Here is a 27446-nt window from a genome sequence, read left to right as displayed (position 1 = left end):
TCTGTTACACAGGATACAGACCAGCAAATAAGGGAGAGGAGTCTACACCTGGCCCTTCTCTAGCAGGTTGGCCGGCATTCCTGCTCCCCTCCTGGATCCAGAAGCCGCAGAGGCAGCCCCCTGCCCATGAGCCTGCCCCTGCCCGGGGACGTGTTCAGAGCCGGGCTGCTGAGGATGGGGGCTCTGGGAAGCTCTCTGGGAGGAGGGCCAATCTCTGGTTGGGGCTGAGGTGAGGGAGCTCAGGCCGCCTGGTCTATTGTGTTCCCCAGCGTGAACACCAAGCTGGGGAGGCTTCCAGAGAGAGGGGGAGGCCCCACGGGAGAGGCTGGGCCCCAGGAAGTGCTGCGGCCAGGGGCCCAGCATGGGCTCTTCCTGGAGTGAAGGCTCCGGACAACAAGGAAACAGTCTGCAGGGCGGGAGGGTCCCTGGAGAGACAGAGACCTGGTCTGTGTGGTCAGGGTCTGTCTCTGAGGCCCGGCCCGTGTGTCAGAGTGCGCGTGCATGTGTGTGTGCGTGCGTGTACGCGTGTGCCTGCACGCCTTCCTTTGTCCTTGGGCATCATCTTTCATTTTCTCTCTGTCATGCCTGACATTTTTAGCATTCAGCCTTAAAAATACCCGAAGCCCAGGTTTTTATCGTTTTGCAGTACTTTACAACCTATAAAGTGATTCACATGCCCGCTCCTTTCCTTATTTATAGCTCAGGAGAGCTGACTGGCCCCATGTGGCAGGGGAGGAACCACGGCTGCTAGAATCTGAGCGACTTGCTTGCAGGTGGGGAAGATGGGAACCAGGTCCGGTGAGTGAGTACCAGCCCCGGTCCGGTGAGTGAGTACCAGCCCCAGTCCGGTGAGTGAGTACCAGCTCCGCCCCCCTCGCAGGCTAAGTCCTTGGGAAATGAGCGACAGAGGGCACGGGGGTCCAGGCACTCACTCAGCTCCCTTGGCACTGAGCCACGTGCTGGGACACACCCGCAGGGGTGCATCACCATCACCAGCGCCCGCGCCCCGTGCCAGCCCCTGAAGGCTTCAGGGAAGTGAAGCCTTTACCAATAAAGCTGCTTTACTTAAACCAACAGATGATTCCGGAACTACACACCTAAATAACTGGGACCTGCACTTCTGGGAGAATAAAGTTCCCCCGGCTCCCAGTTCTGGAAGGCGCATGTGCGGAGCACAGAAAACGTCCAAGACATAACGGGGATGAGATACGGAGGCAAAACAGATCCAGGTATCCAGGCTCGTCTGAGCGTCCTGGAATCATTCTCCTTCCCGGGGAGGCACCCCTCCCGGCCTCTGGCTGAACACCCGAGGAGGGGGAGGCTGGGGTAGGGACCGCAGCTGAGTGGGGCGCGACTGGACGATCTGCTTGGCTCCAGCCTGGGGATCCCCGCGCAGGTGCCCTGGGCACCCCTCCCTTTATCCGCTGAACACCTGCTCTCCGACATCCAAGCGAGTCGGCGCCCCCTGCACTCCCCGATTTTGCCGCAGTGTTTCTTCGTCCAGGGAAGGGCACCACCGTCTGCCCAAGTCAGAAGTCCGAGCACTGACTTGAACTTCTGCTTCTATCATCTTGTCTTCTTGCTCCTTGACAGGGTCCGCAGCCCCGACGTCCAACCCCGACGTCCAACCCCACATCTCGGTCGTCCTGGCTGCCCTCCCCAGTACACTGGGCATCTCTCAGGGCTTGCCTCTGGTGGTGGACGGCTGCCACATTGGGCCCCACAGCAGCTGCTGGGAACTTTGGTTGCTGCTGGTTCTCCACTGAGACGCTATCCAGCACTTTCCCTTAAAGAGCACTTGTGGATGTGGGGACAGGCCACCTCCAGTGACACAGATGCATGCTAAAGGCCAGCCTCTGGTTGCCCTGCAAGTCGAGAGCCACCTGACTTCCCAGCTCCACCCCTGTCTTCCATGCAGAGTTGCAGCCTCCTTCTGCTCAGTCCTGCCTCCTGCTGCTGCTCTGCTGCTGCCCCGGTCAGCGCTTCCCAGGACCCTCCTGTGTGCAAGTCTCAGAGGCTGTTTCCCTGGGAACCTGACCTATGGGAGCTCCGTCTATGGCAGGAGCCGTCCTAGGACACCAACTGGAGGTAGAGACCTACCGGCTGGTGGCCATAAAAGAGGCTGTTACTGGTGGCCAGCGAGCACCGGCAGCCTCGAGAGGGTCCAGAGCTGCAAAGCGCCGTGCAGAGGGCTGGGCTGCCCTGAGAGCATCCTGTCTCTGGCCACGCACTCATGGTGTTCAATGTCTGTGCTGGGAAAAGACCACAGGGAGCCTACTGCAAGCCAGAGGAGAGTCACAATGATGGTATCTGGGGCTCTGCCGCTGCGAGTGAGGCACCATTTGGAATAAAGCTCCTGGCGTGCTTCGGAGCCCTGCGGGGCTGGAGCGCTCACGCAGCAGTCCTTGTGATAGCGAATGGTCATGTTCAGTAGTCGTGGCTTCAGCATGGCACACGACCCCGAGTTTGGACCATTGGGGATGATAGGGATGCATAAGCCTGGCCCCTGTGATGCAGAGGGACTCGGAAGGACCGCCCCTGCGCCAGAGCTCCTCACAGGACCGTCGTAGCTGCCCCACGGTTCAACCCTGCTCCCGTCGCTCTGCACGGAGCTCCGCAGCGCGCCCTCCGCACACCTGCTCTCAAACCCCCGTCTCAGGGTCTGCTTCCTGAAAACTATTACAGTTCCCTACTGTTTCTCCTACTGCAGCTGGTGATTCTTTTTTTTTTTTTTTCTTTTTAATAAAGGATTTGTTTATTTTTAGAGGGAGAGAGAGAGAGGGAGAGCACGAGCAGGGAAGGGACAGAGGGAGAGGGAGACGGAGAATCCCAAGCAGCCTCCCCACTGAGTGCAGAGCCCAATCACCCTGAGATCATGACCTTAGTGGAAACCAAGAGTCAGATCCTCAACCAACTGTGCCACCCGGGCACCCCTCTGGCGATCTTTCAAAAACACCCGTCTGACGGTGTCGCACTTCTTCAAATCCTTCAACGCCTTTCCAGTGCCCTTAGTTCCCACTTCCTTGACATGGCTCGTAAGAGCCTTTATTGGCTACCCTCTGCCTATTTCTCCAGCTCGGTCTGTTGCTACTGCCGCCAACACCTTATGCCGTGATCACACCGAGCTGCTCTCGCTTCTCTGAATACGCCATTCTCCATCTCTAGAACTCTGCGTACTTCGTCTCTGCCTAGAGCATCCTTAAGTCCTGTCTTTGTCTGGATAGCTCATCTTCTCAGTCTCAGACTTCATTTCTTGTGACCAATTCCTTGAACGTCTTAGAAAACCAGGTGTCATAGCGTCCTCAACTTCCCTGATTGTGCCTCTCACCAAATAGTTTTTAATTATTTGCTTATTTGTTTTTCTATGTCACTAGATTATGAACCTCATATATTACCCTGTGTGAGAGAGAGAGAGAGAGAACCCTTGAGTTCTACTCAATTTACACTACAGAGTCACCACTTAGAGTCACCAGGTTATATATGTGATCATTGTAACTTGTATCTTATGCTGAAAGTTTGTACCCTTTTACCAACCTCTCCCTATTTTTCCCATCCTCTAACCCTGGCAACTACTTTTCTACTCCCTGTTTCTATGAGTTTGAGTTTTTTCTTTTTTTATTCCACATCTATGTGATACCATGCAGGATTTGTCTTTCTCTGTCTGGCTTATAATGCCCTCCAGTTTCATTCATGTTGTTGCAAATGACTTAATTTCCTTTTTTTAAAAAAGACTGAATAATATCTCATTGCATATATATATATTTTTTCTTCTTTAAGCTTTCATCTGTTGACAGATACTTAGGTTGTGTCTGTGCCTTGGCTACTGTGAATAACACTGCTATGAACATGGGAATGCAAATATCTTCTTGAGATGATTTTCCTTCCTTTGAATATAGACTCAGAAGTGGAAATGCTGGATCATACAGTAGTTCTAATTTGAATTGTTTGGGGGCCCTCCATTCTGTTTTTCACAATTCCTTTTCTTCACACCCTTGCTAGCATTTGTTATCTCTTGTCTTTTTGATACTCTGTGGTTTTGATTTGAATTTCCCTGATGTTTAATGATGTTGAACAGCTTTTCATGGACCTGTTGGCCATTTGTGTGTCTGATTTTTGCATACTGACACCCTGCAACTTTACTGAAGTCGTTTATTAGTTCTAACAGGTTTTTGGTGAATCTTTTGGGTTTTCTGTATATAAAATCATGCCATCTGTAAATACAGATCCTACTTTTTCCTTTCTTATTTGGATGCCTTTTATTTATTTTTCTTGGTTAATTGCTCTTGATGGGACTTCCAGTACTATGTTGAATAAAAATGATGGACATCCTTGTCTTGTTCCTGATCTTAGAGGAAAAACTTTTCCACTTTTCACCATTGAGTGTGATGTTACCGGTGAGCTTGTCCTAGAAGCCTTTGTTATGCTGAGCTATGTTCTCTATACACAGTTTGTTGAGTGTTGTTATCAGGAATGGATGTTAAATTTTGTCAAGCGCTTTTTCTCCATCTATCGAGAAGCTCATATGATTTTTATCCTTCATTTTGTTAACGTATTATGTTGACTGGTGGATGTTGAACCGTACTTGCATTCCTGGAATAAATCCCACTTGATCATGGCATATGATCCTCTTGCTGTATTATGGAATTGGATTTGCTAATATTTGGTTGAGGATTTATGGATCTATGCTCATCACGGATATTGACCTGTAATTTCCGTTTTGGTAATTCTCTCGTCTGGATTTGGCATTAGGGTAAAGTTGACCTCGTAAAATGAGTTTGGAAGTATTCCCTTTCTATTTTTTGGAAGTCTTTGAAAAGAACTAGTGGCAGTTCTTTACACATTTGCTTGAAGTCACCAGTGAAGCCATCCTAATCCCGGACTTTTGTTTGTTGGGAGGTATTTTTTGTTTGTTTATTTTTAAGATTTTAACTATTTATTTGACAGAGAAAGAATGAGTGGGGGTAGGGACAGAGGCAGAGGAAGAGGGAGAAGCAGACTCCCTGCTGAGCAAGGAGCCTAATTAGGGCCTCCATCCCTGGACCACAAAATTATGACCTGAGCCCAAGGCAGAAGCTTAACTGATTGACCACCCAGGGGCTCTTCTTGGGAGGTTTTTGTTACTGATTCAGTCTTCTTACTGGTAATTGGTCCATTCAGATTTTTTATTTCTTCATGATTCAATCTTGTATAATTGAATTGTATGATTGAATTGTATGTTTTTTCTTCTTTTCTTCTAGGTTGTCCAAATCCAGGTGAATAATTGTTCATAGTTTCATGATCTTTTGTATTCCTGTGGTATCAGTTGTATGGTCTCCTTTCATTTCCGATTTTATTTATTTCAGACCTTTCTTTCTTGGCAAGTCTAGTAAAGGTTTGCTAATTTTGTTTATCATAAAGGTTTGCTAATTTTGTTTATCTTTAAAAAACCCAGCTTTGATTTTACTGTTGTTTTCTGTAATCTTTTTGGTCTCTATGTCATTTATTTATTTAAAGATTTATTTGACAGAGAAAGAGCAGGAGAGCATAAGCAGGGTGAGTGGCTGGGGGAGAGGGAGAAGCAGGATTCCCATTGAGCAGTCAGCCTGACAGAGGGTTTGATCCCAGTACCTTGGGATCATGACCCAAGCTGAAGGCAGTTGCTTAACCAACTGAGACACCCAGGGTCCCTTCTGTAGTATTTATTTCTGCTCTGATCTTTGTTATTTCCTTCCCTCTACTCACGTTGGGCTTGGTTTGTTCTTAATTTTGTTGCTCCTTGATGTGTCAAGTTAGATTGTTTATTTGAGATTTTTATTCTTGTTTCTTGAGGTAGGCATTTCATTTCAGTTTGAAGAACTCCCTTTAACATTTTTTTCTAAGGCCAGTCTAGTGGTCATGGACTTCATCAGTTTTTGTTTTTCTGGAAAACTCTCTCTTTCAGTCCTAAAGGACAACTTTGCTGTTAAAGAATTCTTGGTTGGTAGTTTTTTTTTTCTTTCAGTACCTTGAATATATCACCTTACTACCTTCTGGCTGGCAAAGTTTCTGCTGAAAAATATGTTGACAGTCCTCTGGGAATTCCCTTGTATATAAAAAGTTGCCTTTTTCTTGCTGCTTTTAGGATTCTCTTCTTGTCTTTAACTTTTGACAATTTACAATGTGTCTTGATAGGGATCTCTTTAGATCTTATTCAGTACATTTTGAACTTCCTGGATGTGGTTATCTGCTTCTTTCACTAGGTTAGGGAAGTTTTCAGCCATTATTTCTTTGAATAAGCTTTCTGACTTTCTCCCTTCTCCCAGTAGGACCCCTAAAATCTAGATATTGATCTCCTTGATGATATCCCATAAGTTCTTCAGGCTATCTTCATTTTTAAAATTCTTTTTCTTTTTCTTTCTTTCCTTTTTTTTTTTTTTTAAATTTTATATATGCTCACAAGAAGGGGGAAAGGCAGAGGGAGAGAGAGAAGCAGGCTTCCCACTGAGCAGGGAGTCTCATGTGGAGCTTGATTCCGGGACCCTGAGATCACGCCCTGAGCCAAAGGCAGATGCTTAACTGGCTGAACCACCCAGGTGCCCCTGAAATTCTTTTTCCTTTTTTCTGCTCTGGTTGGATGAGTTCCACTTGACTGTCTTTGAGCTAAATGATCCTTTCTTCTACTTCATCTAGCCTGATGTTGAACCCCTCTAGTGTATTTCTCAGATCAGTTATTGTATTTTTCAGCTTTGTGACTTTTGTTTGGTGTTCTTTGTTTTCTATCTCTCTGTTGGAATTCACAGTTTATTCATGCTTTGCTTTCCTCACATTGGAGCATCTTGATGACTGTTATTTTGAACTCTCTATTGGCTAAATCACTTATCCCTGTTTCACTAAGATTTGTTTCTGGAAATTTATCTTGTTCTTTTGTTTGGTATATATTCCTCCATTTCTTTATTTTCCTCGACTCTCTGTGTTGGTTTTTGTGCATTAGATAAAACAGCCACCTCTCTCATTCTTAATAGAGTGGTCTTATGTAAGAGACGAGTCTTGTTAATTAACCCGGCCCTAGTTCCTAGCTGTCTCTCAAAACTTTGTGTCTGTTCAAGCCTCCTTCTTTGTTCTTCATGGCTTCTCTCATAGTTGAGGGTGTGTCAAGACCTGTCAGGATACCAAAGGGGAGGACTGCATTCAGCACCTAGATGCAGGCTAATTAGAAGTGGAACCTTTAGGCAGCAGTGGGAGAATATGCAGTTAAGCCCCTTCCAGGGAGAAACTGGGAGATGGATGTTTCTGCTTGTTACCTCTGTGCTGAGCCCAATATAGAACCAGAGTGGTGGTGGTGCTCTTGCATCTGTTATGAACTGTTTCTTTGTTTGCCACAGTCTGGTGGGTATGGTGATCGCAAATCCCCTTGGCTGTTAAAGTCAGGTGATCAATCCAGGTGCCTGGACTTTCGGTTGAAGCTGTGAAAACTAGGGTGCCAGAGATGTGTGTATGAGCTCCTTCCAAGGAGATACTGGCCACTTCCTTCATTTATTGATAGGCAAAAGGGAGGTGGGAAAAGTATCTGCTGGCTTCAATTGTCTCTGGGGAAGATTGCAGTTAGCCCTATGCTGTCTGTTAAATTTGAAGCCTTGCTCAGATGGCAGCTTTTAAAGTATTTTGATAAACCGCTTTTAAGAAAAATGGGAGACAGTATTTTTTCCTGCTTCTTCTGTTCTGAGCCCTGGGGACAGAGCTAGTTAAGAACTGCTTCTTTGTATATCATCAATCCTCAGTTTGTTTCCTGAGATTAAGAATCTCTTATGGTTTGTCTCTGGTTTCATCTCGTTTCATTTTTTCCCTCCCTTCCCTCATGATATTCTGCCTTGTTTCTCAAATTCCTCATATCAGTGGGATCATATGATATGAGATCATATGATATATCATATCACATAATAATTGTCTTTCTCTGATTGACTACTTTTGCTTAGTATAATACCCTCTAGTTCTATCCACATAGTTGCAAAAGGCAATATTTCATTTTTGATGGCTGTATAATATTTCATTGTGTATATATACACACACACACACACACACACACACATCATATCTTCTTTATCCATTCATCTGTATGGACATTTAGGCTCTTTCCATAGTTTGGCTATTGTGGACATTGCTGCTATATGTGGTACACATGCCCCTTCTGATCACTACATTTATATCTTTGGGGTAAATTCCCAGTAGTGCAATTGCTGGGTCATAAGGTAGCTCTATTTTCAACTTTTTGAGGAACCTCCATACTGTTTTCCAGAGTGGCTGCACCAGCTTGCATTCCCATCAACAGTGTAGTAGGGGTCCCCTTTTTCCGCATCTTGCCAACATCTGTCATTTCCACACTTGTTGATTTTAGACATTCTGACTGGTGTGAGGTGGTATCACATTCTGGTTTTTGATATGTATTTCCCTGATGCCAAGTGATGTTGGCATTTTTTCATGTGTCTGTTGGCCATCTGGATGTCTTCCTTGCAGAAATGTCTGTTCATGTTTTCTGCCCATTTCTTGATTGGATTATTTGTTCTTTGGATGTTGAGTTTGATAACTTCTTTGTAGATTTTGGATACTAGCCCTTTATCTGATATGTCATTTGCAAATATCTTTTCCCCTTCTGTCCATTGACTTTTGGTTTTTCTGACTATTTCCTTTGCTGTGCAAAAGCTTTTTATCTTGATGAAGTCCCAACAGTTCATTTTTGCTTTTGTTTCCCTTAACTTTGGAGACATGTCTAGCAAGAAGTTGCTCCAGCTGAGGTCAAAGAGGTTGCTGCCTGTGTTCTCCTCAAGGATTTTTTTTTTTTTTAAGATTTTATTTATTTATTTGACAGACAGGGATCACAAGTAGGCAGAGACACAGGCAGAGAGGAGGAAGCAGGCCCCCTGCCGAGCAGAGAGCCCGATGTGGGGCTCGATCCCAGGACCCTGAGATCATGACCCGAGCCGAAGGCAGAGGATTAACCCACTGAGCCACCCAGGCGCCCCTCTCCTCAAGGATTTTGATGGATTCCTGTCTCACATTGAGGTCTTTCATCCATTTTGAGTCTATTTTTGTGTGTGGTGTAAGGAAATGGTACAGTTTCATTATTCTGCATGTGGCTGGCTTATACCCCTTAAACAAATAATACATTAAAAAAAGGGAATTGTTTCTTTGTTTGCTACAGTTCTGTAGAACTCATGGATGGCAGTCTCCCTGGCTGTCAGAGCTAGGGATCAAAAAACCATCCCTTGGGTAAGTGCTACAGAAGTTGGGGTGCAGATTTGTGCACAAGATCCTTCCAAGAGGACACTGGAAGCTTTTGGTGGATTAGAGGGAGAAGGTGAGAGAGGCACCCTCCTGTTTCCTTGGTCTTTGAGGACAATCACAGCCAATGCTTAGTGCCTGCTACATTAGAAGCCTGGCCTGGAAGCATCAGCTTTGAAAGCATGCAGATAAATCTTCTTCGTGGACAGACTGGAAGATGGGAGGCTTTGCCTGCTCTCTCTGTGCTGAGACCTATGAGAACAGACGTGGTGACTGCGGTGTGCCCCACAGGAATTGCTTCTCTGTTTGCTAGAGTCCTGTGGGGGGTCTCACAATCACAAATTTTGTTGGTTTTCAGGACTAGGTATTTGACACCCAGTTTTAACAGTTGGGGTGCTAGATGTAGGGTCCAAACCCTTCACCCTTCTGGGAGAAGCTGGGCATTGGGGGTTCTGTCCTGATTGTATGCCACCATGCCAGGAGTGGGGTTTATGGTAAGAGTGTGTCTCAACCTGTCCTACCCATTTTGATGTGGGTATTTTCTCATTCATCCAGTATGTAGGAATCACTCAGCTAGCTTCTGGATCTCTTTCGGAGGGCACTGCCCCAAGTGTAGCTGTAGGCTTGGTGCATCTGTGAGGGCAGGAAGCTCAGGAGCCTCCTATGTCACCATCTTGGATGACTCCTCTCCACCATTCTTGGAGAGTGCTTTCCTGGCTTCATAGTGAGAAGGGAGGTTTGGGGATGAAGGAAAAAGCTGTCTTCCTTGAGGAAGCACTTAACGAGTACCTACTATGCCCTAGGCATCCTAGGCACTGGGGGTTGTAAAGACAAAAGTGAAGAGACAGGGAAACAATATTTCAGTGTGATGGATGTAGAACAGAAGTATATACAAGTGTCTGAGAGCTTCAAGGAGGTAGTGGAGCGGGCAGATGGCTTCATGCAGGAAATGACATATGATCTGAGTCTTGAAGGTTGAGTAGGAGCTTGGCAGGCAGGGACACGCACACTTCCTTTAGACACTGTAGATCTATTACTCAGAGAGAGCAGCCACTGTCCCCAAACTACTTTAATCGGGTACTGCCACTGGAAATGATTTCCTTTGTGGCTTTGGACAATGCCATTAAAAATCCCGAAGTCTCAGTTTGCCTTCCAGTTGGACAGGGAGAGTAACATCTACTCCTTGAAACCACTGGGAAAATGAATCAATTTATGTGGTCTGCAAGAGCAAGTGTTTACTTATTAGAAAGCCTCCGGAGGGAACATGGGGAGGACACGGGGAGGAGAGCAAGCCGGCAGGAACAAGGGAAGCAAGTGAGACTGGACTCTCATTAGCCTGGCATGGATTGATCTTCTGTCACGATTTCCCAAACTCCCAGCAGTCTCAACCTAACACTTGTTCAATATTTTAAAACCAATTTAAACCCAATTTTTGAGTTTGCTTTTTTTTTTTTTTTAAAAATATTGCATTAATCAAAAAATGCATTAAGTTTAGGGTCAAGCAGCCTAACTGTTGGAAAAAAGCTGATTGGGCCCCAGGAGACATGGACTAGCTTGGCTGCATAATGTAATATCAAAGACCAGAAACTACTCAGCTTTTAAGGGTGAACAATGGAGAGTAGCCACAAATACTGAAGGGGAAATCCTTACAGGTGAGTTGAATTGAAAGGAAATGGGAAGAGGGTTCATGAGGGTATTTTGTTAGCATGAGCAAAATTCAGACATGAGGCTGCATCCAAAGCCTTCAGTTCCAAGGGGTGAGGTTGCAATTAGCTTTGTATTGTTGGATGCGTAGTGTCCTCCTGTCAAAGATTTCATGTCGGTGGAATCGCAGAGGTCCTCTGCCTGGAGATCACTGCCATTTGAAAGAAATTCAAGGAACAGAAAACAAATCTGTCCTATTAAAATAAGAGTCCTTTCTCTTACTGAATGGAATGGGGTCTTTTAGTTTGATGAAGTAGTTCATGTGATTCATCCTTTTCCATGTCCAAGAGTAGCTACCATTGATATCAGGAGGCCTGGGGGGACTTGGTAGATCGGATCATCAAGAATACACTGGTCATTCTGCATTCTTTCCCCCTCTGGCCTGCCCGTGGAAGGCTGACTCTCAAAGGCTGTGTTGCTAGGACGCTTTCAGGTTGGCTTTTGGTGGATGTGGAGACATAAGCAAGAGATCAGAGGGCGGGAGAGAGAAGTGGAGATGTCCATCTTCATTGCCTTCCTGCTTGGGGCCCACTTCTGGTGATGCTGGACCCTCTGAGGTACACCTCATGCCAAGAGGCCCCACCTCCACTGTTCCAGCTCCCTGGGTTATTCTCTGCGTGACACCATTTCCTTTTGTCTCTTCAGGCCTCGGGAGGTCATGGCTGCTGATGCTGCCCTCAGAGGCCCTCCACACTGTGTTGGGTTCTTCTGACTCTTCCTCACCACTGTAGGTCATCCATGACCTTTTCGTTAAAATCTCTTCATGTGCGCATTGGAGTTGGATTCTGTTTCCTGTAGGAGCCTAATAAATCAGAGACATGGGGGGAAAGGGCAGCAACACCCCCAAGAAGTTGCCTTCTGTTCTCAGGCCACGGTGGACAGGCGCCTCCAGTTCAGTTGGTCAGTTTGTTTTGTTTCAAATAAGAGGAGTATGAGGTTGGTGCAGCAGCTCAAGCGAGGCAGGAGGACTTGTGACAGGGCTGCCTCTCTCTGAATTCCTCCCGGAGGCAACTCTGTCCTGAATTAGCTATTCCTTTTCTGAGTTCCTAGTATACTGATTGTATGGGCCTTGTGGCATCTAATAAAGTCATATAAAGTCTGTGAGAGCAACTACTTCATCCCCAGAGCCTAGAACAAAGCCTGATGGATTATAGGTGTTTAACACATATTTGATGCATGAATAAAATAATGTCTTTTTCTTTATAGATGCAATGATCACTCAAAAGACATCTGTTAAATATCTGTGCACCAGACAAGATATTTGCCTCTGCATCCTTGTCCATGCAGTATTTTCTGCTGGAATTCTTTTTTTAAATCATCCTTAACCCACTGTCCTTTTGACAGACTCTGATCAACCTTCTGTGACTTTTTTGGGGAAGGGCTATACAAAGCTATAGATTTCTTAAACTTTGTTTTAGCATATTACTCTTGTTCCATATTTTTTCTTTACGTCTCCCCTATGACACTTCCGTGTGACTGAAGAAAAACATATCTGCAGGGGCACCAGGGTGGCACAGTGGGTTAAATATCTGACACTTGGTTCAGGTCATGATCTCATGGTTGTGGGACTGAACCTGGTGTCAGGCTCTGCACTCAGCAGGGCATCTGTTTGAGATTCTCTCTCTCTGCCTCTCTCTACCCCATCCCCTTGCTCACTCTCTCTCTAAAATAAATAAATAAATCTTTAAAAAAGAATTCCTTATCTGCAGTTTTCCAGCAGAAAGTCTGGTGGGCACCTGGGTGGCTCAGTGGGTTAAGCCTCTGCCTTTGGCTCAGGTCATGATCTTAAGGTCCTGGGACCAAGCCCTGCATCAGGATCCCTGCTCCCCAGGAAGCCTGCTTCCCCGCCCCCCCGCCCCCTTCTGCCTGCCTCTCTGCCTACTTGGGATATCTCTCTCTCTGTCAAATAAATAAATAAAATCTTTAAAAAAAGAAAGTCTGGTGGATACAAATGTTTGATTTATATACATTTATGTAGACAAATGTTTGTTTGCCGAATTGGTGGTCTTTGCAGAAACCAGCCCCTGGATCCTAGTCACCTCTGCTTAAGGCCAGCTCTAACTTTCTTTCTCCTACTTTCCTGAGTTGAACAATAAGGTTTTAACAGCTTCAAAAAATTCTGGGGAGTTACCTCAATCTTTAACACCGAGGTTGGTTAGTTCTTTTTGAATGAATAAGGAAGGGGATTATCAGGTAGGTTAGGCACTTGGACAGCTTCAAGGTAAGGAATTCTCTCCTTCACCCTATGGCTGCTGTTTTCAAACAGACATTAAGGTATCACTTCTTGGAAGCCTTTGCCCATGTTTGTGGTCCTAAGAGTGTATGGATGTAAGTGTACGGATGTACCAGCTTCATTTCTCGGGGCCTTGGTCTAGCCTAGCCCTTCTGGGCTACAGTGGTCCTGAGGCAGGGGCATCTCGGGGTTAATGTTATTCCTGACATCAGCATGCAGTAAGCTTGTATTTGAATGCCACCGGGATAAAATAAAATCACCAGAAAGAGCATTTGCTGCCTCTGTTACAGAAATGGCAATTCAGATCTGTCTCCCAATATGCTCATGGCCAACATCTTAGAAGCTGATGAGAAGACCTGAATTAACTAGTTATGTTTATTTGGTTATGTTAATATTAGCAAGTAAATCCACAGAGTATCTTAAAAAGATATACTTCTTTATGCTCTGCTTTTAGAACATTCAGATATATTAAATTCCCTACTGTAAAATTAAAATGTTCTGAAGTTTCTATGTCTATTTATGAGGCTCCTGTCAATAAAGTTAACTAAAAGATTTATCTGGGCAGACTGGGTATTTAAAACCTCGTTAACATCTCTATCAGTGGAAAAATAATGAGCAAATTCATCAACTGTGCTGAAATTTTTACTCCTTTCCTCTAAGGTTTGGTGGATCATAATTAATAAATAGAAGAAAGTGTATTTGCATTTCCCTAAGCCTGATGTAGTACATTGGAGAGTAAGGTTCAGTAAACAGCTCTTTACCTAATCAAGACTGAAATACAATTTAGCATACTTGATGATATTGCTAAAGAACAGTAATATCCTCGTATCACGTAATACGTCTATGCACATCATTCATGGAGGAAGTTTCACCAATGATTTTACACAAGGCACTTTTGAAAAAAACTATAAATGTGGGATTAAAATTGATTGACCTGATTCAGAAATTGTTACATTGTTTTCTCTCTCCTCTAAAGACTCCTCTGCTCATGCTGTGTTCTTTTTCTGTATTCCATACATATACCCCTGGGGAAAGCACGGGCATAACCCAGGGGTCATCTACAGCCCTACCCCAAGGAGGTCATTCTGGGAGATCATTCTGGGGTGGGACAGCCAAAGCCCCATTCCCTGGGGCTGTAGGCTACAAGGCTAATTTTGTTGTTGTTGTTTGTTTGTTTTGTTTTGTTTTTGATTTTTTCGTTTTTTAGATTGGAACCTGTTGACCTTCAGGAAACAGCTCTTGTCTCGCACCCACATCCCGAGCCCTGTTTTGTGGAAGGAGGGGGGCACCCTACCTGAGGAACTGCTCCTGAGGCTTCAAAGAGGGTGCCGCATTCACCTTCATGGTACGCCTCCTTACAGTCCCGGCAGAAGACGAACTGCGGAAGAACACACACATGTCAAGGATGGGTCTGTCGGCGGCTCCCGGCCCTCACATGTTTTTCCTTCTCCAAGCTCACTACAGCCATTCCTCTGACTTGTGTGATGTTTTCTGCGGCAAAGGACTTTTTGCAAAAAGAAACGAAGTTATATTTCAATGACATTGTTCGCTCTTTACTAAATAATGTTCCAAGCCCTACAGCAGGGTCCCAAACGTGGCTGAGTCATATTTCCTATCTTTATGATGTTTCCAGTCTGGCAGGAGAGACTGTCGTAGAGTGCTGCTGGTGTTAAGATATGAACAAAACAATGTTATTCAAGGATTTCACATCCTAGATCTGTTTACACACACAGAGGATTTATAAGTTCATGTTAATAGACTTAGTTTTTCACGGAAAGCCTATTACAGGAAGCAGAAATCAGTTGTGTCCCCTGTGCATTCATATGGTGAAGTCTTGACCCCCCGTAGCTCAGGATGGGAGTGCATTTGGAAACAGGGTCTTTGATGAGGTAAGTACACTAAAATGAAGTCATGAGAGTCGGCCCTGATCCTACGTGGCCAGTGTCTTTATGAGAGATGACCATGTGGGGACACAGCGAGAAGGCGGCCATCTGCAAGTCAGGAGGGAGACCTCAGGGGAAACCAGCCCCGCTGACACCTCGCTTCTTGGCTTTTAGCTTGTGGGACTGTGAGAAAATAATTGTTGTTGGAGCCCCCCAGTCCAGGGTACTTTGTCATGGTGGCCAGGGATAGCCGCTGCCTGGCCTGGAGTGGGTCTGCTCAGCTGGGGATGATGCCCTGACAAACTTCACACACCACAGAATGGGAGAGACCTGGGGAGCAACTCACTGCTCTCTCCCTCCATCTTCAGGGAGGAAAGCTCAAAAGGGACTGCTGGGAAAGGAAGCCCCCCTCTCACCGTTGGGAACCTGGAGGCCCCTCTAGGCCGACTCCGTTGCCACCAGCCATGCTCCAGAGGGTGTGGCTAAGGGTGTGTGCCCTTCATCGGACACAGGGGATTGAAGTCATCATTCTGTCCCTGCCCTCTGACACCCCTCAGGAAAGGCGGGTTCTAGGTCCCTTCTGCTTAAATATGGACGTGTTCACTACCTGGCCAACAGCACGTGGTGGAGGCGACGGTAGGCCGCGACCGGGCCCAGGCCTGAGGAAACGGGCAGCTTCCATTCTGGCCAGTGGCTCCTGAGGGGTTGGTGTACAGGGAACCCGAGCCGCGGGCCATGAGGCCTAGCTGAGCCACCAGCAGGCAGCCTGCATCAGAGCCATATTTCCAGGGGCCCTTGCAGCCCCTGATGAGTTGCCCCGGACGGCCCCAAGTGGAACAGAGATAAACCCGGCTTTACAGGCGCTTGCCACAATTACAGCCTTGTCGGGAAAAAAGAAAATAGAGCAAAACAAGAACAAGACTGTTGTTGTTTAAAATGACTACGTTTGGGGGTGTTTTTTAACGCAGCCATCGGGAATGGATATAGTAATGGCAGCGAGAATCCGGAAGACGCAAAAAAGTTGCAGAGGCTTGAGGTTCTCAAATGAATATTCTCCAGCACGAGCCAGGAAGTTAGTGCAGTTTTGTTCAGATAAGACTGTTTGGAACTGATAAATACAACCCCAAACAGGGCCCAGAAAAGTCCAGCTCTATCCCCCAACACATCCCCGCCCTTCCTTGCCTCCGAGAGAACAGCCCGTCCCAAGTGGGTTTCCTTCATGCTGTCTTCACCCCAGAGGCGGGCCTCCCTCCTTCCCCATGTCCAGTTTCTTGTTTCAACAGCTCGTCTGAAAATCGCCTTACTCTCTGACAGACTGAACAAGACAGGCAGGTGTTGGATACGGGAAAGGCCTCTGTAGGTAGGAGGCCATCTACCGTCTAAGTAGTCGTTATTTTCAGAGTGCTGTAGTCTTATTTCTTCTCACAGCAAAGAGACTGGCCCCCATTTTGTGGGATTTACACTTTATTTAAAGATTCAGGTTGGTGGGAGACGGGCGTGCCTCAGGTTGTCTTTACGCAACGCCAACGCCACCGGGTTTTAATTTCTGGCACTTTTTATTTTCCCTGAGCCAAAAGCCAATCCAGTGAACAGCGAATGAAGTGGGTCTTAGGGCTTCCTCTTAAGATGAAAAACAATTTTTTAAAAAAAATTAATGTGTCCGCTCATCTTTGCGTTTGCCCCAGAGCCATCGCTCAGCTGTCACGCGCTGTGTTCGGAGACACGCAGCCTGGACGGTTCAGTCGCGCAGAGGCGCTCACTGGGTGACTTCAGCCTAGCGCCTTCCTCAGAAGCAAGTCTGATCTCTCGGCGTGTCAGGGAAAGCGCTTCACATCTTATTAGCTAGTGGATGAGATATAAAATCAGTTTCATGGTAGAGGAACACCCTGGAGGTTGATCAGTTTGTCAGAATAAATAGGCCTTTCCTGACACAAAGACATTAAATCCCTTTCACGCTGGGACTGCGAGGAATGGACTAAAAACGTAACAGAAAAGGAAGAGCGCACGAAGACGGAAGGCCTCCCCGCGGCAGCATGGCAAGAGGCACGCGGAAGCTGAGCGAATCGTCTGGTGGTGATTTCACATGCGTGTACTTGCTCATTGGCTTCCATTCCGACAGTCTGACTTCGATGTGGGGCTACCATGCTGTGGGCTTCCTGGTTAAACAATTTGCATCTTTCGCAAACAAAATGGGGAAATATCTAGAAGGTCTGATCTTGGAAAATGTTCAGGTTTTGTTTTGTTTTGTTTTTAGAGTGGGGGAGAGAGAGAAGGAGAGGGAGAGAGAGAAAGAATTGAAGCAGGGTCCTTGTCCAGTGCGTGAGCCCCCGGCAGGGCTCGATCTCACGACCCAGAGATCATGACCTGAGCCGAAATCAAGCGTCGGACGCTTCACCAACTGAGCCACCCAGGTGCCCTGGAAATGTGAAGGTTTTTAATTATGTTATTCAGAATTCAACCAGGTGCTTGTACAAATGCTTAGGCTCTTCAGTTCCCAAACTGTGCACCGAGGCACTCCGAGGTGCCACGAGAAGCTCATGAGGGTACAATGGGACATTTTAAAGTTCTGAGGAAGACACCGCTGACACTACCTGTTGGACACTGTGAATGACTCACTCAAGGCAGTTCATGGTGTTACCATGGATTGTGTTGCCCTTCTGATGACCTATCTTTGCAGAGCTGGGTTTTTGGTTACTGTGATAGGAAAACATGGGAGCATCTGTGTGCAGCAGGAGATGTAGTTATTTAAGAATGAAATAAAAATATTGTTTCTATTCAATTTATGTCAACTATCTTTTCAAATGACTATTGTGTTGCTAAGACATTAATTCTTATTTACGGTACTTAGACTTAAGTATTCAATAAACAAAACTGTTTGGACTTAAGTATTTGGTATACAAAACTACATTTCCTTTGGCTTAGGAACACCAGGAAACACTCACTTGCTGGGGCAGGGCAGACAGAGGAAGGTTGGGGAACTCTGGCTTAGACATACACAAAACTCCTTGAGGTAACTTTTTGGGCCAGTTTTCAAAGACTGCCAAGGGCACAGATAATTCTAGAGAAAGAGCTTGAGAAGACAGATCCGGCTCCCCCATTTTCACACTCAGTGTGCTGACATTGCCTGCCCCCCTGGGCACGTGGATCTTGTTCTAACTAATAACGCAAAAGACTGAAATTTACCTGGGACTTGCTATGAACTAACTGTGGTCTCACATTTGCTAAAGATATCTTACAAGTAAATACTAACTGAATGCAAGGGACTACCAAACAGTTATGCAGTGTACTTTTCCCAGATTATTTTCTCTTGAGATAGATCTGATAAATGCCACCAATTTCTGTAGTTAAAAAAAAAAATTAAAGACTTTTAAGAGGCACCTGGATGGTTCAGTCAGTTAAGCATCCGCCTTCATTTCAGGTTATGATCTGAGGGTCCTGGGATCCAGCCCCGTGTTGGGTTCCCTGCTCAGTGGGGAGTCCGTTTCTCCCTCTACCCCGGCTTGTGCTCTCTCTCTTTCTCTCTCTCAAATAAATAAATAAATAAATAAAATCTTCCCAAAAAAGGCTTTTAAAAATTATAAACATAATACACACTTATAATGTTGGCTCTCTAAACTCTATCCCTTATTAGATTTGATGAGAAAGCAATATATGTGGACTCTATTTCTTAGCTCCTAGACGTTGATTTTCCATGTCAACTTGGCTAGACCGCAATTCCCAGTTATTCGATCAAGCGCTAATCTGGGTGTTTCTGTGAAGTTATTTTGTAGGACTATAACATCTATACTCATTTTGCTTTAAGGAGGAGAGATGATCCTAGATAATCTGGGTGTGCCCGATTCAATCTGCTGAAAGGTTTTAAGAGCAGAACTGAGGTTTTCCCCAGAAGGAGAGGGTCTGTCTGGGGACAACAGCTTCCGGCTTGTCAGCCTGCCCTTCTTGAAGACCTGCTTGTGAAGTTAGGGCCAGATATATGGATATGCTGATATATAGATAGATTTATTCATGTATCTATGGATCTATGGGGACAGCTGAGCATATTTTTATATCTACATCCACCTCCCACTGGTTCTGCCTCTCTTTTGGCTGGCTGACATAGCTCAGCTGCTATAGAAAAAATTTTACTAGGTCATTTAATTCTTTTGCAAATGGACTGATATAAAAAAACAAGTACTTGCATTTTCTATGTTATTTGCAAAATGGTAGTTTGAGTCTCTTTTTGTGTGTGTCTTCCATCCCAAGTACCACAAGATATCTGCTCTTAGAAGTCAACACAGTAAAGGAAACAGTCAACAAAGCAAAGAGGCAACCCACAGAATGGGAGAAGATATTTGCAAATGACACCACAGACAAAGGGCTGATATCCAAGATCTATAAAGAACTCCTCAAACTCAACACTAAAAGAATAGATAATCACATCAAAAAATGGGCAGAAGACATGAACAGACACTTCTCCAAAGAAGACATACAAATGGTTAATAGAACCAAGAGAAAATGTTCATCATCATGAGCCATCAGGGAGTTTCAAATCAAAACCACATTGAGATACCACCTTACACCAATTAGAATGGCCCAAAAATTTTTTTTAAAAGATTTTATTTATTTATTTGACAGACAGAGGTCACAGGTAGGCAGAGAGGCAGGCAGAGGGAGAGAGGAGGAAGCAGTCTCCCCTCGGAGCAGAGAGCCTGATGTGGGGCTTGATCCTAGGACCCTGGGATCATGACCTAAGCTGAAGGCAGAGGCTTAACCCACCGAGCCACCCAGGTGCCCCATAGAATGGCCAAAATGAACAGGACAGTAAATAACGTGTGTTGGAGAGGATGTGGAGAAAGGGGAATCCTCTTAACACTGTTGGTGGGCATCCAAGTTTGTGTAGCCACTTTGGAAAACAGTGTGGAGATTTCTCAAAAAATTAAAAATAGAGCTACTCTATGACCTGGCAATTGCACTACTGGGTATTAACCCCAAATAAATAGACATAGTGAAAAGAAGGGCTATCTGTATCCCAATGTTCATAGCAGCAATGGCCACAGTCGCCAAAGTGTGGAAAGAGCCAAGCTGTCCTTCAACAGATGAATGGAAAAAGAAGATAAGGTGCATATACACTATGGAGTATTATGCCTCCATCAGAAAGGACAAATACCCAACTTTTATATCAACATGGACGGGACTGGAGGAGATGATGCTGAGTGAAATAAGTCAAGCAGAGAGAGTCAATTATCATATGGTTTCACTTATTTGTGGAGCATAAGGAATAACACGAAGGACATTGGGTGCAGGAGAGAAGTGAGCTGGGGGAAATTGGAGGGGGAGGTGAACCATGAGAGACTGTGGACTCTGAGAAACAAACTGAGGGTTTTGTAGGGGAGGAGGGTCTGGGGTTAAAAGAGCCTGGTGGTGGGTATTAAGGAGGGCACATACTGCATGGAGCACTGGGTGTGGTGCATAAACAATGAATATTGGAACACTGAAAAAATAAAATAAAGTTAAAAAAAAAAGTTGACAACTCAAAAAAAAAAAAAAGTCAACACCAGTGATGAATCCCTGAACTCTACCTCTGAAATTAATAATACACTATATGTTACTTAACTGAATATCAATTAAATTAAATTTAAAAAAAAGAAGTAAATACCAGGAACAAGGTTATCACTTCCAAGAGCGGGACTGTGTCCCTTTACTTGACAATGAATATGCTAATCCGATTCATTTTTCTCTTGGATTAACTGCCTGGGAGGTTCGTGCCCAAACTCTTCACCTAACTGTAGGAACTAGCTCATCCCAAGTGCCTACAACGAGGCATACAACTTCAAAACAACTATTTACTAAGTGGGAAGTTCAGTAAGACAAACTTTTTTTCTAAGAAGCAATAGCGAAACCATTTTTACCATTCAAGTCATATTTTTTGCCTTGCAATTAATATGAGTTGACTATTCACCTTAAGGATGGATGAAATCTTAGACCTGGACCACATCTGAGAATCACACCTTGTAATACACGAAATCACACAGTACGTATTTATAGTTTTAGAAATCAGATACACTTTGATATTTCATAGTAAACCTTCTGAAGTCAGACAGACGTGGAGACAGAGGCCTTTCTCTTCTATTCATTACCCTGAGTGATCCTAATATCTCTTTCCTTTATTTATTTTTTGGTAAAGATGGAATAATAAGGTAATGAGTATTTCACACAGTCTCAGACACATAGTAAATGCAATGAATAGTTTTCCCATAGAGTTACGATGCTTTATAGGCAATAAAATTTGATGGAAACGTAAGGTGACAGTGAAGCCCCTTGTTAATTAAAGCGATTCCCACTACTCTGGTGATAACTGTTGTTACGTGAAAATCCTGCATGAGACTGGGAACTCCTGGGCAACACCAGGCTTGTCGACCCTTCTAACTGCCGTATGGAGAGGGAAGCTGGCCTCACTTTGCTTGTCTATGTGCAGGGGCACCTTCATGGTCAGTCCCCTAGACCACCCTGTACTACCACGGAGCCATACGGATTGTCTGTCATGTTTATCGTTCAATATCCTGTCAGCGGAGAAGTCATTTGATTGATGGTTGAGTTTGATTTCCCATAAGCCCATCATGGAGACATTCAAAAGGAGATGTGTGTATATTTTCTATTTGGAAACACGAAAAGGAATTAAATGAACAGCTTCCAATGCGGAACATTCAGCATGTGCTGATCAATACAGCTGAGAGCCAGTTGGTACCTACAAGAGATGACCCTCAAAATAAGGGTTTGATCCTTCAAGTTGAGTGATCTGTACATGAAAGCCTACGTTCCTTCCTGCCTGTTTTTGGTCCTGACAGCATCTATTAGAAAGGCATTTTATTATGTGCCGTTCATTCCTTTCCATAGCTCTGAAGTTCTGCATTAAAAGAACGAGAGAGAATCAAATCGTGTTTCAGGACCCCTGACTACAGTCAGGGGAAACATCAAAGCCCGAGGCACACATCCGTCCTTCTTTGGGAGCAGATGAAATAGCTTTCTTCCAGGTGTAGGACTTTCCAGAAGATGGCAGCAGTGATATATACGATCAAGCCTCAGTGTGTTAAAAATAGAGTTTCCAAAGAGTCAGGCTCCCCATGGGTGACCAGCCGCTGATTCGTGCAAAACTGATCTGACAAGACAGTGCAACACAACGGAAGTGGTATTAGACCGTAATGCACTAAAACACAATCTTGAGAAGAAGAAAGTCAGGTTCTTTCCTTTCAAGTGCACAGCATCTTAAAATCACAGGATCTCATGGTGGGAAGCCATCTGAAACGAAGCCAGGCTCTAAATGTAAACAGACTAAGACGATCTTTTACATGCAACCTCCAAATGGCTAAAAAGAAATAATTTTGAGGAAGCTGAATCGAGCTCAGTAGCTGAATTCCTTTGTCTCTATCTCCTCCCTCCCTCCCTCCCTTCCTTTTTAAGATTTTATTTATTTATTTGAGAAAGAGAGAAAGTGAGTGAGAGAGAGAGAGAGAGAGCACAAGCCACGGGGTGGGGGTGGGGGCAGGGAGAGCGGTGGGGAGCCCCATGCAGGACTGGATCCCAGGACCCTGGGGTCATGACCCAGCCGAAGGCAGAAACTTAAACGACTGTATTTTTCAAATTCTAAATGAACCATGGAGGACGGTTGAACAGTGTCATCTAGATTCCCACAGAATACTGTGACAGTGACCCCTCCCATACCCCAAATTATTTTTGTTTTAGGGTTGTTACGCTGAAAGGCCCTTACTGCCTTCGGTTTCATTTTTATTCACCGGGAGCTCTTAACAGAACTCTGAAAATTCCCTTTTCTGACATTATCGCGATCTCAACAGGCACTGTGTATACCCAACCTTCCGGCACATGGTGCCTGAATTTACACATTCATGGTGAGTATGATCTAGTGAAATTTTTTTACCATCTGTCTTGGAACCAGGGACCCCGCCAGAGACAGTGAGCTCACACAATGAAGAGACCACCGTCTGCTAGCTGACCTTCGACAGGGACCTCGAGTCAAGAGGGGCCCCTAGTTAATGCTCCAGACGGTAAGCGTGGTCCTGGACAGTGACCTATCTGACATGTAACTATAGACAAAGATTTCAAACTTATTTCCTCCTTCAAAATGTATCTATCTATCTATCTATCTATCTATATATTTTAGACCTAAAAATCCTTATTGGCCATTTATTTTGCCTTTTCCTTAATAGCTTTATAGAGATAACTCACATACTCAGGGGTTTTAAAAAGGAGTTTCTGTATTTTTTGAGCGGATAACCCACGCGCCCAGCACAAGCTAGAAGGTGCAGAATGTAAAGGGTCAAACAGAAGTCCCCCTTCCTCCTTGGTCCCCTGCATTGCTTCTGGGGGATAATCACTGTCATCTGTTTGTATCTTCCTGGAAACTTTTTATGCATTGTATTTTAAGACATAAATGGCATCTAAGAAATGGCATCCTGCCTGGTGCTTTGTGTCTCCCTTCCTCGCTCACAGCCTGCCCTGCCCGTGGACCAGCCGCCGCACAGCGTTCCCCTGGACAGATGCGCTTCACTGGGTCCAACCAGGCGCCCCCACCCCTGGCCATGTGGGTCTTTCCCAGTATTTTGCCGCTGGAAACCAAGCCGCGGGGAATGCCCTTCTCCGCAGGTCACTCTGCGCGTGAAGGAAATCCGTAGCATAAAGTTCTAGAAGTGAAACCGCTGGGACAAAGGGCACGTGGGGTCTACATTTTGGCTGCATTTGCACACCTGTCCCAGTAGAAGAGGAGGCAGGTGGTCCCCGCCCAGCGGCGAGCGTGCGAAGGCCCACTCTGCTCTCCCCAGCCCGCCGTGATCCCACTGACGACCTTCGTCAGACGATGGTCATGGAAAGAATCTCAAATAAACGCAGCAGTTTTGCTAGGACCCTCTCGAACCACGTGGCACCACCCCAGGGACAGGCTGCTGGCCAGCTCAGTAACTCTGAGTCACTCTGGAGTCTTGTCCATTTGGCTGAAGGGGGGTCAGGAGGGGCCTGTGGTCAGTCCCACCTGCCAATTTCCTGCTCCTCGGGCCCAGGCTCTGAGACGGGGTGCACGAAGCCCATCCTCTCTTGTTCCGTCTGTCTGACGTTGGCCTGCTTGCCGGCTAAGGACGTTCAGTGAATTTTAGCTTGGTGGCTCTAGACACAGATGGCCAACAGACTGGAGGTCCAGGCCAGAGAGAAGGAAACGGGAGACAAGCGAGCGTCAGGCTCTGTAGGCAGGGCTACGTCTCGGGCCTTCACGCTGAGCAGAATCAGCCCTCGGAGCGGCTCGCCGGGCGTCCCTAACAGCGGTAGTGGGGTGATGTCCTCCCGAATCTCTCCGCTTCCTCTCTTTGCTTTAACCATTTTAAAGAACCTTCCTTTGGCCCCGGTCCTCACCCCGCTCTGCGGCCTCCCTGCTCTGGCCTTCACTTCCGGCCTCCCCGGTCCCGAAGGTTAAAGCAGGATGTGGCCGCAAGCTCAGACAACGTTCACACCGTCCACGGTCACCTAAAGAAACCTCTTGGCGGGCAGATTTCTCCATCTGACAGAAAGTTCCCTTTCACGTCCTGCAAGGCTGGCTCAATTTTGCTGTAAAACCAGCATTTCCCAGACCTTATGGAGCATTTGGCTCCTTCCCGAAATGGAGCACTGGTCACAGAGTATCAAATTCAACACCACTTTCAAATATTGCCATTCATTAGTGGGCGCGTTCAAATATTGCCATTAATTAGTGAACATGTTTGAATATGGCCATTCATTAGTAAAATGCACAGCATATGTCTTCTAACATTTTTAACTGGTCTCTAATCCTCGTGACCTTATCATTTACAATCTGTAACAAGGCACTAGACTTTGTAAAAATGATTACATGAGGCCAGTCAAAACGTGAAATCCAAGCCATATGGCGGTTGGAGCCCAATTTGTCCCCTGTGCCTGTGGGCATCCTTCTGTGCTCTTAGATAGCAGGAAGCCTGAGTGCTTCCCTTGAACACCTGGGCCCGACCCCCCGCAAGCCTGGGCAGGGTCAGATTTGGAAAGGAGCCAACCAATTTGGTGAGACCCTTGCTGGCATATTTCAGAAGCTTTTGTCTTTGGCGATTCTGCAGCTTAAACGAATAATCAACCAGGCAATTATAATGTCTCAAGCCTTCACCGGGCATCGAACAGCTCCGGAGGTTCGTGGGGAGCCCCCCAGTTCCGGCCCCTCTCCTCACAGCCTCAGCCACAAAGTCCCGGCGTTTTCTCCCAAAGCACGGTCTCTTTCTCGTACCTCCTCTATGAAACGCTCGCCCTCTGGAACAAAGCCGGTCCACCTGGTCTACACGGAGAGGACGTGTGTCCCGCTCATCTGTTTTCCCAGGATCCAGTGTCTGGAGCACAGGAGGTGGCCAAGGTCTGCTCTGCGCATGCCAGGGTGCCGGGTACCCAGCTCGGGTGCTGACAGCCCCACTGGCGGGGACGGGGTGGGTGGGTGGGGAGCCCCGCTCACGCAAAATAAGAGAGAGGGAGGAGAGTATCATACGAGCTACAATCCTGTGCTGAGCCTTCTGCAGAAACTCTGGGGCTTCGGGTGGGTTGTGGGGGGCTGGGGTCGGTGAAGAGGCATTTGCTTTCCTGCGCTTCGAGCTCCTCTCCCTCCCGGGGCTGCGGCTCCAGCATCAGCCCTCTTCTCCCACCTGCCTGCCAACAGCCTCTCCAAGTCTCTCCCTGCACCGGCCAGTCCCGCCCCTGCCTCCCGCCTAACTGCTGGAGCACGAGAGCACTGGGATCAAAGGGCAGAAACTCAGAGCCCAGTGGGCAAGAGTCAGGACCAAGGAGCAGGGAGCTCCCATGCCACTTCTAGAACAGTCTCTGGTGCCCACGTGCCAGGCCTCTCCGGAGCCACCGCTCCTCTTTCCGTGCTGTCTCTGCTTGGACAGCACCCCGGCATCCTCACATTCTCCCCGACCTGGTTTGGGCGGAGGCCCTCTCCCCGCCCCCACAGTGCTCGCCTGTGTCCTGGTCGTGGCGTGTCCCTAGGAACCACTTCTCTGCACAGGAGGGCAGAACGCCTTAGCCCTATTTCTGCAGCTGGGGCCTAACAGAGGCGCTGTCACGTGCGCAGGCACGGGCAGACGTGTGCAGAAGTCAGGAGCAGGAGGCGCTAGAAAGGTCTACACTTCTGAGAAGCACGAGCGTGGGCCGGTGTCAGGAGGGCCCGGCCCTGAGACTGAGGAGGTGGGCCGGGGGCGCTGGAGGAAGGAGACCGACCCGTTCCACGAGAGGGTTCTTTCCTGACCTCGGAGCCCACACCTTTGGGGCACGGATGCCGTTCTCCGGCAACTTCAGAGGCCAAGCTCACAGGGATGGTGGGGGGCAGGCTTCACCGAGGAGGGATCTGACTGGGATGTGAAAACAGAAGGACAATGAAAAGAAAGAATGAGCTGCTAGAAAGAGAGGGGCTGGCGGTGGGAGGAACGCCCTGGAGAAAGTCAAGGCCGGGGAGACCCAAACACTGCAGGGGACTGTGGCCCAAAGGGAGACGGCGGGCTCTGCAGGCTCGCGGGAAGGTGAAATCTCTGTGCGGAGCCAGCTATGAACCTTCTGCAATTGAGGGGCCAGGGGGGATCGTGCAGACCTGGCATGGTCATTGTCATTGGGAGATGACACAGGAGTGGCGAGAGGCCCAGCCGGGCTGAGGGCCCAGCTGCTGGAACAGCGCCACCCTCTGGTTCGCTGCTGGACCTGCAGCAGCGGCCGCACCATCCGTGGCCCAGGAGGGCTGACTCCGAATCCACATTCTAGCACAAGCCCCGGTGACGTGCGCGCAGAGGAGGTGAGAAGCACTGCCCTAGCTTGTTCACCCCACGCACATTGACTGAGCACACACCCCGTGTGCCAGGCAGCCCGCGTGTACACTGAGGTGTAGACGGTGTAATTCCCAGGCTCCTGCGAGTCACTGCTCACCCTCCCTCTGATCCTTGGTCCAGCCCTCCCTCCACTGTTGATGGAGAATGTGTGCTGCTGTGCTAGGCGGGGCCGCTGGTAGACGCGGTGGTGGTCATTGTCCTTGACCACCTTGAGCTCCTCTTCACTGCGTCCTCATTGTGGTGGTGGGCAAGGTTCTGGGGGAGCACGGCGTGTGGGCACCCACTACCTTGGGCAGTCACGCTAGGTCACCAGGAGGAAGGGGAGGGTAAACTGAGGTCCCGTTGGCCCTCAACGGTAGGCCCCTAAGAAGTGCCAAATCCAAGCATTTGGACAGTGCAAGCATGGAGTCTGCAAGCGGAAAGATGGGTCTAACTGGGCACCACTGAGTGGGAGCTGCTGAGAGGTAGGGGAGGTGGACCCAGGCGGGGGGCGGGACCGGGATGAGGGGGAGGGTGAGGGCTGGAGGGGCCGCTCTGTGGGAGGCT

The 27446-nt window shown here is 47.0% G+C and overlaps 1 protein-coding gene across 3 annotated transcripts in view; it reads right to left on the bottom strand.

Moving 5' to 3' along the window:
* PRKN (parkin RBR E3 ubiquitin protein ligase) overlaps positions 1 to 27446 on the bottom strand; it is a 1064961-nt gene that overhangs the window by 24497 nt on the left and 1013018 nt on the right. For all 3 annotated transcript variants that reach the window (XM_032337964.1, XM_032337965.1, XM_032337966.1), the window contains one exon: positions 14466 to 14549. In XM_032337964.1, the coding sequence (XP_032193855.1) occupies positions 14466 to 14549 (84 nt within the window). The remainder of the gene's footprint in view (positions 1 to 14465; positions 14550 to 27446) is intronic.

This window comes from Mustela erminea, chromosome 4, assembly GCF_009829155.1.
Source record: "Mustela erminea isolate mMusErm1 chromosome 4, mMusErm1.Pri, whole genome shotgun sequence".
NCBI classification, from domain to species: domain Eukaryota; kingdom Metazoa; phylum Chordata; class Mammalia; order Carnivora; family Mustelidae; genus Mustela; species Mustela erminea.
The sequence above is the reverse complement of the archived record's forward strand: the minus strand, read 5'-3'. Positions and strand labels throughout refer to the sequence as shown.